The following is a 13,856-nucleotide window of genomic DNA, read 5'->3' on the forward strand; positions in this document are numbered from 1 at the left end:
GTGTGTCTCACCCCATGACACGGTCTCTGGGAGCTGTGGGCTTCCCTCTCCGGAACAAGGGGTCTGCAGTGCTTCAAGGAACTCCCGCCATTGTGCTTCCCACTGCTGCGATGACAATCCCTCTTCTGGTTCCTGTTTAATGTGTGGTGGCTCTGCCCAGTTCAGATGCTGCAGGAGAGCCCCCATCCGGGCTGCAGGGGAGAGGTCCTCTGGTTCTGCCAGCCTCGTCTCTGGCTGGAGACTTTCTGGCTCCTCTTGCTCCTTTTTAAATCCCGGCTTCACATGTTCCTCTAGTGCAGGCTGGAAGTGCAGATACAGAGCTAGGAGTCCTCCCCCTTGCTCCACAGCCATTTCCAGGCAGAAGGGATGCAACTATGACAAAAAGAACTTGTAGTTCACTCTGGGGAGGGAGGCTGGGCAGTGGTGGGAGGAGTTTCTTCAGCAAGGCTTCATCACATGGGGTCTTTGATCAAAGAGAAGACACTATTCACCTTGAAGGAGGGAGGTGCTGCAGGGAGGTAGTTTACCCAGAAAATGGATTCTGAGCACCACAGCGATCCTGTTCTGCCAGGTCTGTTGCTGATTCTTCCTTTCAGTACTGAAGATGCAACACCTAATGAAGAGACAGAGAGTTATCTTAAAGGGGTTACAGGAAGACAAAGCAGAGAACATAAAAAATACACAATGCAAGTCCAAGTGTGGGAGAACTCACAACGTTCCCCCAGGATGATTAGTGGTGAAGTCACAGCAGAGACCAGATGCCAGGACCAGACCAGGACAGGAGTGCCACGGAGACCAGAGCAGAGGGTCCGGGGCTCAGAGGTGCAGATCTGCTACCTGGAGGCCAAGGGCCCCACAGGCTCTGCAGCCAGCTCCGTGTGCTTTGGGTAGCTCCAGCTCCCAGCCTTCTCCTCCGTGTTGCTCTGGCGGCCTGGGATGGCTCCGAAGGGGAGGTGAGGAGGTGGGGCTCCCTGAAACTTGCACCCCTCTGGCTATGCTACTGAGCCAGCACCTTCTCTGCCTCTCCCCGCTCATCAGACATTGCTTGTTGATCTCTATGCCAGTTCACAAAGTATGCTCAATGTGCTGGACATCCAGCAGTGCACAAGGCACGTGCCCAGCACTTCAGGAGCCCTCCCAAGGGCTGGAGCAGGGTGGCTCTGCCTCAGGAGTGCAGGCAGGGGAAGCCCAGGGCTCTCCAGGGGTCAGCCTCTGCCCCCGACACCCTCTGAGCAGAGAAGCAGGGGTGACAGGGCCTCCCTGTCTTATGTCCTTGGCCTGTGGAACTCCCTAATACAGGGGTGGTGGGGCCTCCCTGCTGGCCTGTCTCGGGGGCTCTGCTCCTCTGGGCCCGTGGAACTCTCTGCCACAAGGGGCGATGGGCACCTGCCTGCCTGCCTGCCTGCCTGCTTCCTTCCCCTTCCCCCTCGAAGGGGCCCCTCTACGTGCTCCGCCACCCCCACCTCCCTGCCCCTCTGCAGTTCCAGGGAGCTCAGAGCCCACCCCCAAAGGGCACCTGCCGTTCTCCTGGAGCCCCTCCCACTGCCCTCCACGGACACGCCCCTCCTGGGGTTCTCTTGGGGGGCGGCTCCCCACCTCCAGCCTCACCTCAGCTGCTTCCAGGAGACGCCGCCATCACGCCTCGCGCGCAGGGCATCCTGGGAGTGGTAGTTTTCTCCTTGCCCTCTTCCGGGCAGGCGCCGCCATCTTGCCTCTGCCGCAGCGCCTCCTGGGAGTGGTAGTTTCCTCCTCTGTGTCCTCTTGGGCAGTCCCTCATGGAACAGCTGCAACCTCAGGCGGCCTGCTCCGACTCTGCAGGGGACACGCGCCATTCTCAGGCTCCCAGTGGCCTTCCACGCCCTTCTGAGCGCAGCACTGGGGCCACTGGAATGGGCTTCCAGCCCCCAAGCGCTCTGAGGGAGTCTTGCGCGGAGCCTGCACCGCCTCCTCCGCTCCGCATCGTCTCCAAGGGGGGAGCACAGGACACAGCAGTCGGAATTATAGCGGCTCACCACAAGCACTTCTGGGTCGGGGGTGGGGCGGCACAGTCAGAGGTGGCCCCGCATGCCGGAAAGCCCTGCTTTGGAAGGATCCCCGTCTGAGGGACACGGCCCAAGAAAACACCCGAGAAGGAAGGCCCTCCCTCCGAGGTGGTAAATGTATTGAGCCCTATGGAAAGTGAAATTAAGGGTGACACCTACATAAGGAGCAGGTCCGCAGCTTGGGGGTCCACCTGGACTCGCAGCTGCTTCTGGATTCCCAGGTGGCGGCTGTGGCTAGGGGGGCCTTCGCTCAACTTCAGCTGGTGCGCCATATGCGTCCGTACTTGGATCGTGCAGACCTGGTCACGGTGATCCATGCTACGGAGACATCGAGGTTAGATTATTGTAACGCGCTCTATGTTGGGCTGCCCCTGAAGACGGTTCGGAAACTGCAATTAGTGCAGAATGCGGCGCCCGTGTAGTTACTGGAGCTAGGCGGTTTGACTCTGTCAGTCCGCTTCTCCAGGGGCTGCATTGGCTGCCCATTCGTTTCTGGGCCCAATTCAAGGTGCTGGTTTTGACCTTTAAAGCCCTATACTGCTCTGGGCCAGGGTAGCTTAGAGATCGCCTGCTCCCGTACAATCCGGCTCGTCCTCTTAGGTCATCAGAGAAGACCTTTTTACAAGTGCGCGGCCTAGGGAGGTACGTGGGGCGGCAGCAAGAAATAGGGCCTTCTCAGTAGTGGCACCAACGCTATGGAATTCCCTTCCCCTTGACTTAAGAATGGCTCCCTCTCTGGAGACTTTTCTGCGAGGCCTGAAGACCCTTCTGTTTAAACAAGCCTTCTGAGTTCTTGGCCTTTTTTACATCTTTTCAACATCTTTTAATTTTTTTACAGGCCTGATTCTTTTATGACTTGTTGCTGTATGCTCTTTTTACCTTTTTACTACTTTTTATCTGACTACTGTTTTTATGATATGTGTTAATATGCTTTTATCTGTTTTTAAATTAGACAACTGCAGGAGAAATGCAGGGAACAACAACAGCCACTCTTTATAGCCTTCATAGATCTCACGAAGGCTTTCGACCTGGTCAGCAGAGACGGCCTCTTCAAGATTCTCCCCAAGATCGGATGTCCACCCAGGCTCCTCAGCATCATCAGATCCTTCCACAAGGACATGAAGGGCACTGTTGTCTTCGATGGCTCCACATCAGACCCCTTTGACATCCGAAGCGGCATGAAGCAGGGCTGTGTTCTTGCGCCAACCTTGTTTGGGATTTTCTTCGCTGTCCTGCTGAAGCATGCCTTTGGAACCGCAACAGAAGGCATCTATCTCTGGATCAGATCAGACGGAAAGCTCTTCAACCTCTCCAGACTGAGAGCAAAGTCCAAAGTTTAGCTGAAATGTCTGCGTGACTTCCTCTTTGCCAACGATACAGCTGTCACTACCCACTCTGCCAAAGATCTCCAGCAGCTCATGGATCGTTTTAGCAAGGCCTGCCAAGATTTTGGACTGACGATCAGCCTGAAGAAAACAAAGGTCATGGTTTCTTTGAAAAGGTCAACAGGCATGTGGATGCGGGAGAACCCGTGGACATTATATATCTGGACTTTCAGAAGGCGTTTGACACGGTCCCTCACCAAAGGCTACTGAAAAAACTCCACAGTCAGGGAATTAGAGGACAGGTCATCTCGTGGATTGAGAACTGGTTGGAGGCCAGGAAGCAGAGAGTGGGTGTCAATGGGCAATTTTCACAATGGAGAGAGGTGAAAAGCGGTGTGCCCCAAGGATCTGTCCTGGGACCGGTGCTTTTCAACCTCTTCATAAATGACCTGGAGACAGGGTTGAGCAGTGAAGTGGCTAAGTTTGCAGACGACACCAAACTTTTCCGAGTGGTAAAGACCAGAAGTGATTGTGAGGAGCTTCAGAAGGATCTCTCCAGACTGGCAGAATGGGCAGCAAAATGGCAGATGCGCTTCAATGTCAGTAAGTGTAAAGTCATGCACATTGGGGCAAAAAATCAAAACTTTAGATATAGGCTGATGGGTTCTGAGCTGTCTGTGACAGATCAGGAGAGAGATCTTGGGGTAGTGGTGGACAGGTCGATGAAAGTGTCGACCCAATGTGCGGTGGCAGTGAAGAAGGCCAATTCTATGCTTGGGATCATTAGGAAGGGTATTGAGAACAAAACGGTTAGTATTATAATGCCGCTGTACAAATCGATGGTAAGGCCACACCTGGAGTATTGTGTCCAGTTCTGGTCGCCGCATCTCAAAAAAGACATAGTGGAAATGGAAAAGGTGCAAAAGAGAGCGACTAAGATGATTATGGGGCTGGGGCACCTTCCTTATGAGGAAAGGCTACGGCGTTTGGGCCTCTTCAGCCTAGAAAAGAGACGCTTGAGGGGGGACATGATTGAGACATACAAAATTATGCAGGGGATGGACAGAGTGGATAGGGAGATGCTCTTTACACTCTCACATAATACCAGAACCAGGGGACATCCACTAAAATTGAGTGTTGGGCAGGTTAGGACAGACAAAAGAAAATATTTCTTTACTCAGCGTGTGGTCGGTCTGTGGAACTCCTTGCCACAGGATGTGGTGCTGGCGTCTAGCCTAGACGCCTTTAAAAGGGGATTGGACGAGTTTCTGGAGGAAAAATCCATTATGGGGTACAAGCCATGATGTGTATGCGCAACCTCCTGATTTTAGGAATGGGTTAAGTCAGAATGCCAGATGTAGGGGAGAGCACCAGGATGAGGTCTCTTGTTATCTGGTGTGCTCCCTGGGGCATTTGGTGGGCCGCTGTGAGATACAGGAAGCTGGACTAGATGGGCCTATGGCCTGATCCAGTGGGGCTGTTCTTATGTTCTTATGTTCAGGATGTGGACTCACCTCCCTGCATTACAATCTCTGCACATGAACTGGAGGTTGTCCATGACTTTGTGTACCTTGGTTCAACGATCTCCGACACTCTTTCGCTTGATACCGAGCTAAACAAGCGCATCGGTAAAACAGCTACTGTTACCAAAAAGGGCTGTTATGTTTAAGGGAGTTATTATATTACCCTTTTGGAAACTTTAGGACCATAGGCTGGCTAGAAAGACAGCGTAAAGCAAAGAAATTCCTTGTTTAGCTTAAAGACAAAGGTAACTTTCAATCAAAGGATTATATTTTTATTGCAAAAAAACACACAAAGGTAAACATAATACACATGGAAAATGGTGAGTATATGTCTACTTGAATCCTAGTACTTGGATACAGTGTACCTAGCTTTATGATGGCTGCATGTGCTATGTATTTGGTGTATCTGATAAGGAATCCGAAAAGGATAGGTTGTAGGGAAGGATTTTAGGGGTTCCTTAATCTGCTAAACCCAGTTTGCTAACTAAAGATGGGGGAAGAAGGGGGGAAATAGGTAGGATGGAAGGGAGAGAGTTTTAGACGCAAGATATATTTACCTGTCCCGGGGAGCAGTTGGATGGGAAAGAGTCCTAGGAAGGACCTCTCCCTTGGGAGGGCAGCCAGAGAGAGAGCCATGTGCTTGGAGCTTTCTCTTAAAGGGTTGTGGCTGACCTAGAATGACCCGGATGTGTCCTAGTGCTGGTCTAGATGCGCATGCTCAGTATACACAGTAGGACACGTGGAGCATGCAAGAACATGATGACTGGGTATAAGCCATGACTGGGGGAAGGAGGCAGTTTGCATAAGGAGTTTAAGAGTACAACAATAGAACAATAGACTTCTTCCTCCGAAGGTGCATGCTTGTTTTGCATAACGGTGATTGAATCAGGAGGAACAGTGATTAGGTTAAAACAATACAATGCATACATTGACCTGCAAGGAAGTGGGGGTTGTGTAATTCATGTGCTTGTAGCCTGACCAGGGCCTTTGGAAACATGTGCTGGGGGAGAAGTGGCCTGCTTGCTTGGTCTGTATGATCCAAAATAACATAACCAGATATAAAAATCACAACTTGGAAGGGAAAAGGGGATTTTCATGTAACACTACCATGTTTTCCAGAATCACAAAGAGAGTCTGGTCCAACAAGAAGCTGACGGAACATACCAAGATCCAGGTCTACAGAGCTTGCATCCTGAGTACACTTCTGTACTGCAGCAAGTCATGGACTCTTCGCTCGCAACAGGATTGGAAACAGAACGCTTTCCACATGTGCTGCCTCCGATGCATCCTCAGCATCACCTGGCAGGACAAAGTTCCAAACAACACAGTCCTGGAACGAGCTGGAATCCCTAGCATGTATGCACTGCTGAAACAGAGATGCCTGCGTTGGCTCGGTCATGTTGTGAGAATGGATGATGGCTGGATCCCAAAGGATCTCCTCTATGGAGAACTCGTGCAAGGAAAGCGCCCTACAGGTAGACCACAGCTGCGATACAAGGACATCTGCAAGAGGGATCTGAAGGCCTTAGGAGTGGACCTCAACAGGTGGGAAACCCTGGCCTCTGAGCGGCCCACTTGGAGGCAGGCTGTGCAGCATGGCCTTTCCCAGTTTGAAGAGACACTTGGCCAACAGTCTGAGGCAAAGAGGCAAAGAAGGAAGACCCATAACCAGGGAGACAGACCAGGGACAGACTGTACTTGCTCCCAGTGTGGAAGGGATTGTCACTCCTGAATCGGCCTTTTCAGCCACACTGGACGCTGCTCTAGAACCACCATTCAGAGCACGATACCATAGTCTTTCGAGACTGAAGGTTGCCAACAGTTTGTTTTTAAATTATGTTTTTAATCTGTTTTAACCTGTTGTAAGCTGCCTTGAGTCCCTTCGGGGAGAAAAGCGGGGTAAAAATAAAGTTGTTGTTGCTATTATTATTATTATTATTATTATTATTATTATTATTATTATTATTATGGTCACCTACTTGCGAGTAAAAGTGGCCACGTGGCTTCCTTTCCCTTCCCATAGAGCTGAACACACTCGAAGCTGGGAGGGGGAACCTCCTTCTCGGGTGTTTTTGCAGAGTTGCACTCATTGGATCAGGACCATTCTGATGTCCTTGGAGTAGGCAAGTGCACCTACTCGCGAGTAAAAACGGCCACGTGGTTTCGCTTGCTTTCCATAGGGCTGAATAGGGACCTCCTTCTTGGATGTTTTTTGGGGACTGCATTTACTCGATCGGGACCATTCAAGTGTTGTTGGATTCCTCTCAGCCTACCCTTTCCGATGCTCTAAGGCATGTTCACCTATTCACGAGTAAACGCGCGATACGGCTCACTTTCACTTTCCATAGGACTCCATGCATCTTTTCCTTCCGATTTTGTGGCCATAACTTTTGAAGGAAAGGAGCAATCTCAACGGGGTTTTTTGCATTGTGTTCCGCTGGTCATTCCGCATCCAATGGTGTATGGCACGGCGCGGTAGCACCTAATGGTGCGTTTTTAGTGCATCACCCCTCCAGGGCACGTCAGAAATGGAACAGGTGGGGACTGGTGTGGGTGGATCTGGTCCCGGAGGGGTGGGATCAGTGGTGGGTCCCCAGTCTCACACTTTATGTAATTTATTGCAGTCATGGCACAAGAAAGGTTGAAAACAAATGCAATAGAGCAGAGTTCTCAATCGGTGGGTCATGACCCACTTGGTCTGTGGCAAGCTGATTTTAGGTGGGTTGCGAAAAGGTGATTAGTAACGCTGCAATGCATTCTGGGGGCTGTGGTGCAAGGCACTGTGGGGCTTTTCTATCTGCCTCAAGGAACTGCGGAAGAGGGTCACAGCAAGCAGCAAGATGAGCAATGGCAGCTTTTGCCTCCGTTTTTGCTCCCCCCACCTGGAATGGCTCCGAAGGAGGTCCCTGCACACTGTGGTGAGGCTCCCGGCAAAACCGAGTGCTTTGCAGCCACTGCCAAAGGCCACTGCATGCTAAAGTCATGCTGGGGAATAAGCCTTCTTGGAGCAATCAAAGATGGTGTGGCTTTTGCTGAAACACCAATTAGTGTTTCAGCAAATTCAGCACTGCACTGATTCCCCAGGGGAATGGGCAGCAAACTGCTGCCTTGCTTCCTCGTTACTGACCTGAGCAGGGCGGTGTCCTGCCATCTGTAACCTGCACAGCCCTTGGAGCAGAAGAAATGTGGAGATGTGGCAGGCCAGAGCATCAGATGCTCGGCTCATACGGAGCCAAGCTTGGCTGTGCAGGCAATAGGTTGGCTCATCAGAACCAATGCTACGCAGTGGCAGTCCAGGGCTTTTTCCCAACCGGGGGCCACCACTCTGTTTGCCGCCCCGGCCCCTGACCCCACAGTAATGGCACTGATGACATCATGTCACTGCAATCACTTCCGGAATTGCACCAGGAGTTCCAGCATCTACTGGCATGATTCTGTGCTGCTCTGGGGCATGTCTTGCGGCCACTCTGGTCACAATTCTGCGCCGCCACCCCCCTTCTCCTCCTATATAGAAAGGGGTGGCCTAGAAGGGCAGCATCCTAGGAGTTGCAACTCCTGGCACACTGCCACTCTAGGCCATCTCTTTCCTCTCCTCCTATAAAGAGGGGGGTAGCCTACAGCAGCAGCACACTAAGGGTTGCGACTAGAGTGTGGGAGTTAAGGCCATTCCCCCCCCCCCCAGTATTGCATCCAGTTCTGGTTTCCACATCTCAAAAAGGATATCACGGAGATGGGAAAGGTGCAAAACTGGTGATGGAGAGACGAACATACTCATGCAGGCTGCCTCTCCTCACCACAGCAGGTGCGACTGAAGGGTTGAAAATGGGGGAGAGCTGCTCAGATAGAGGAATTCTCAACACCAAACGTGAGGACAGTTCAGTAATAGGACCAGTTACAGGATTTCACTGGTCCCCTGACCGGCTTCCCAACCCCTGGAGTTCCAAGGACGTCACACACTCTTTTTCTGAGAGGCTGAAGATGAGATCTTGCGCCACCAGACAAATGTCAAGGTTTCCGTCGAGTGGCCAATTCTGCTCCACGTCGAAGGGGACAGGATCTGGAATGCAGCCCCGATGCCATTTCACTGCCTGTGAGGAGACAAGCGAGATGGGAAGACATTCAGGTCCTTTCCAAGCTTCACTTCCTTGTGCAATTGGACACTATTTCCCTCCTTGCTCCGTGACTCTGGTTCTGACCCAGAAATGTCCCAGTGGGTGAGCCCCCCACGTCTCCATTCACTTTCTCCCCCTTCTCTTGTTCTCCAGTGTCCACCTCATCCTGTTTTTTGTATTGGTTTCAGCCCTTCTGGCCCCCCATTCCAGTCTTTACACTACCCCCCAAAACCCCCACTCTACAAATGGTTGGCAACCTTCAGTCTCGAAAGACTATGGTATAAGCCTACAGCACCCAGTATTCCCAGGCGGTCTCCCATCCAAGTACTAATCAGGCCTGACCCTGCTTAGCTTCCAAGATCAGATGAGATTAGGAATGTGCAGGGTAACAGTTGCTGCACTCTACAAAGAAAGCCACCTAAAAGTAGATTCAAAGTGGAGAATGTGGGGGAGGGTTACAGCTTCTCAGGTCCCCCCCCCATTTCCTTCACTACCTGGGTTTCAGCTGCCCACCTCCCCCTTCCAGTCTTTACACTGCCCCCCAAAACCTCCACCCTACAAATAAAGCCACCTAAGAGCAGATGCAAAGTGGAACATGCAATGGGGGGGGTCCCCCTTCTCCTTCACTGGCTGTGAGTCTGGGTGTCTCATCCCCCTCTTCCCCTCTCTGTTCTTTCTCCCATCACTGGAGTCCTTCGAAAAGCAAGGTGGATGGGGAGGCAGGAGAGGCAGAGCCTCCCCGGTGGAGTCCTTCGAAAAGCATTGCCACTGTGTGAGGTGTGCAAGCTGTGGTGGGGAGGCTCTACTCACCTGCCTCCCCATCTACTGCATGTCCCTGGTGTGCACTATGGACTCTGTGGTCTCTCCCGGGCTGATCTCCTTCCCCACTCCCTGCAAGTGGTTGACTCGGACCCAAGTTCCAACCAGGAGGCACATCTCCTGCAGCGGGGCATTCCTCCCCCCCCCCCCCCATTCCTCACTCATAGAACGTCTCTTAATGATTTCTAAGATCAAAGAAGCCATCACACAAGCCCAGGATACTACGCTGAGATGGGGAGGCTAAAAAAATCCCCAAAGAGGACACTTTGCTAAAAGGAAAAGAAACCCCACAGAAGGAGGCAGGTGTGGATCACAAGAAGGAACCCCTTCCTGAAAGGGGGCAGGTGGCAGAGAGGAAAGTCTGCTGAAAAGCCCAGAGAAGAAGTGAGGGTGGTGATGAGCTCTCCAAGGCCTCCTTTGCCTAGTGCTTCTCCTTCCAGTAGGAGGATCCTGACCTGCGTGTGTGCATGCGCAAGGGGGAGAATGAATCTGGCCAGGGGGATGAAAACAGGAACCCGCCCAGGTGACTCTCTTTCCCGCAGGACAAGTGGCTTCTCCCCTCTCTATGCAGCTTAAAATCCATCACATCACACAGAGGCGTGTGAAACCTTATACATGCCAGGAATGTGGAAAGAGCTTCAGTCGGACTGTTTACCTTCGTATGCATAAGAGGACCCACACAGGAGAAAAGCCCTACAGATGCCAGGAGTGTGGAAAGAGTTTCATTTCCAGCACAAAGCTTAAGATCCACCAGAGAACTCATTCAGGGGAGAAACCCTATGCATGCCAGGAGCGTGGAAAGAGCTTCATTTCCAGCAGCAACCTTATGTCCCTTCTGAGAACACATACAGGGAAGAAACCCTATACATGCCAGGACTGTGGAAGAGATTTAGGTGCAGCAGCAACCTTACATCTCATCAGAGAATGCACATGGAAAAAACCTTTTATATGATAGGAGTGTGGGAAGAGATTCATTCAGAATGGTGATCTTAAGAGACAGTAGAGAATACACACAGGGAAGAAATCCTATAGAAATTTCCCTAGGTGGGAAAAAAAAATTATTTCAGCTTCTGCAGGATTTAGTCTGTCCTTGAAATCATAGTTGACTGATGTATTGTATACTTTAGAATGCACCAAGAGAGGGTATCATTAATAGCAGAGACCCCCTGCTTGAATAATCTACACTTCCCAGAAACCTGTGCCTCTGGAAGGATCTGAGGAGAGTCATACCAGGAGGACTACAATGCCCTATTAAAAGACTTCAGGAGAGAGACTTGAGGTTGAGCTTGCCTGGAGTTAGAGGGGGCAGATGGAGGAGTTACAAAGAGAAGGCTAAGTCCCCCTGCAGCTCTGCAAAATGGGGAAGGCGCTTGGGCTTGTTAGATGGCAGAAAAACAATCCAGACTGAAGGGGGGAAACTGGGACCTCTTAACCCATTTTTTGCCCATGTGTACCCATTTGATCCCTGTTGCATATATGCAACGTTGGGCAGAAATGTTAAACAAGAGTGGGAGAAAGGAAAGTAGAGGAGACTGGCAAGTAGCCCTGCCATCAAACAGAGGGTGACAGTAGCTCCAAGTGGACCAGGGCTCAAAGGCAGGGTTGCCCTTCTAGGGTCTGATTTCTGATTTCAATCAGCTGCTTCCTCCTGCCGGTTTAGATCAATGAACCCTTAGGCCGGTGCCAGGTCCTGTGCCAGAGCACACCCCTGAACCTACCCCACTGCTAAGCAATTTCATTGGATGACCCAAGAGCTAGGATTGGGAGAAGAGCAGCAGGCATCATTTTATAAAACTCTAATTTCTCCCTATCATGACATGCATTACCAATAAGGCTCCATTATTCAGCAAACCTCCAATTATTCAGCAGATTGGAAAGCCTGGCTTCAGTGCTCAGGGTGATAACCTAGCAGACAGCCTTTCTTCTCTGTTGTGCCATTCCTTATGCAGAAGGACCTCCCCGAGAAATCAATAGTAGGTACTACAAGTCATAGTAGGTATGTGTAAGCTCTTGGTTTTAGAGGCAAGCTGCCTCTGATTGCCAGATGCAGGGGAGGGCGCCAGGATGTAGGTTGTGTCTGTTGTCTTGCATGCTCCCTGTGGCATATGGTGGACCATTGTGAGATACAGGAAGCTGCACTAGATGGGCCCTTGGCCTGATCCAGCAGGGCTCTTCTTATGTTCTTATATGAGAATGTGTGTCTGGTGGCGGTGCCAAGCCTCTTGTCCTTCCAGCAGCAGGCAAAAGCCTTTTGATTTCTCCAGGTCTCCACCATGCATTGTGATGGCACCTGCTTTTATTGACTGTTTACATTCTCTTGATTTTTGTATATTTGCTATTGAGGAGTTCCTTCCCTCCCCCCCCTCCCAATACATGGTTTTATGATTGTTGGGAGCAATCCTGGAAGCTTGGCCTGCAGTTCCTAAACTGTGCGGTGGAGCGAACTCACACTCCACCAGTGCGGTGGAGCACTGCAGAATTACCCCGTCAGCTTCTTCCTGGCTCTCCTGGGCACCACCATCTTGGTTTGCATGAGATTTCTTGTAATCCAAGATGGTGGAACCCAGGAGAGCTGGGAAGAAGGGGCCGCCAGGGACATTCCAAGCGTGGCACCACAAAAGAAGGATGCTGTGACCACAGTAAGTTTGGGAACCACTGGCATAAGCTATAGGCTGATGCAGGCAATGAGATTTTTAAAAATGCAGAAAAATCATTTGTTTAGCAGCCACTTTTTTAACTGTGGTCCCACACCATCTCAGCCATTAGAGTCTGCCAGTGGGGGAAGGATTCTTCCACACACCCCCGCCCCCATATTGGACCTATGCAACTTATCACCCTGTCAGTTTTTAGAGATGAATGTTGCACAGACAGTGCTCCTTGGCAGGGCTGGCCCATGGCAGGAGGTCTGGTCTAGAAGGTAGAGCCTCTGTTAGCCCGAAGATAACATCAGAAGGTCGCCAGTTCGAGGACAGCGGCAGCTCCCTGAACGGCTGAAAATGGCAAGACCTTGAAGCAGCTGACAAGCCCAGCTGAGTGATTCCACCTGCTCTTGGTGTGAGCAAGAAGCGACTTGGCTGCCCTCCATGTGAGAGATGGAGCTGCTTGTCAGCCTGCGTGGGAGAACCAGAGGCCAGAAGTGAGACCAAACCAGGAAGATCCATTCTGAAATGCTGTTGGTTATTGAAAGAGAGAACCTCTATGTTTATAAAAATCCCCTTGAGGGATTTAGAAATGCCTGCCTATGTAAACCACCTTGAATAAAGTCAGAGGAGTAATCCAATGACCAGAAAGGCAGTATATAAATAACTGGGTCCCTTTAGGGAGAAGGGCGGGATAGAAATAAAGTTTATTAAAGAAATAAAGTTTATTATTATTATTATTATCCCTGAAGCCAACTGAAACAGTTGCCTCTAGCAGCAGATTGGTGAAGGGGGTGCCCACCTCCATCTAACCACTCCCACAGCTGCTGCCCCTCTTGCTTCCTGACTGGAAGGAGGCTGGCAAAACACCAGGAAAGGAAGGAGCAGCATTTTGTATGGCTCCTCAGACACTGGGAGGTTTGGGGCTGGCCTTGTACCCTGGGGTGCCAAGATGTGGACATTGTCACTCCATACATCTCTTAGTTGCTTTTTTACAGGCCTGATTCCTCTAAGAACTGCTGTTTTATGCTCTTTTTTATTCTGACTTTTATCTGACTACTGTTTTTATGGTTTCTGTTAATGTGTTTTTAATATGTTTTTATCTGTTTGTGAAATTATGTTTTAATCTGTTTTTATATGTTGTTAGCCGCCCTGGGTCCCTTTGGGGAGAACGGCGGGATAGAAATAAAGTTTATTTATTATTATTATTATTATTATCATCAGTTGCCCCCCCCCAGTATTAAAATACATTTTCCTTCTACAACCATTCCTCAGTAATGATTCAGAAAGCTATTCTACACCGCTAACACACAGCACTAAAATATGCAGAAGTAAAATGTCTACAGTCTTTATTGATGTTCAACCTCACAACAACCCTGTGAGATAGGGCAGGGGT

The 13,856-nt window shown here is 50.6% G+C and overlaps 1 protein-coding gene and 1 pseudogene across 1 annotated transcript; one reads left to right on the forward strand and one right to left on the reverse strand.

Moving 5' to 3' along the window:
• Window positions 1-9,285: 9,285 nt before the first annotated feature.
• LOC136642264 (5S ribosomal RNA) lies at window positions 9,286-9,405 on the reverse strand (annotated as a pseudogene).
• Window positions 9,406-10,386: 981 nt separating this feature from the next.
• LOC136639121 (zinc finger protein 625-like) lies at window positions 10,387-10,773 on the forward strand. The gene has a single exon (XM_066613140.1). It carries the CDS (start codon window positions 10,387-10,389, stop codon window positions 10,771-10,773), a length of 387 nt encoding a protein of 128 aa, XP_066469237.1.
• The last annotated feature ends 3,083 nt before the right edge of the window (window positions 10,774-13,856 follow it).

This window comes from Tiliqua scincoides, chromosome 2 (assembly GCF_035046505.1).
Source record: "Tiliqua scincoides isolate rTilSci1 chromosome 2, rTilSci1.hap2, whole genome shotgun sequence".
NCBI lineage: Eukaryota > Metazoa > Chordata > Lepidosauria > Squamata > Scincidae > Tiliqua > Tiliqua scincoides.

Bases quoted from the DNA above. Each gene is read 5' to 3' on its own strand.
- LOC136639121 (XM_066613140.1), top strand. From the start codon at position 10,387: ATGCAGCTTAAAATCCATCACATCACACAGAGGCGTGTGAAACCTTAT.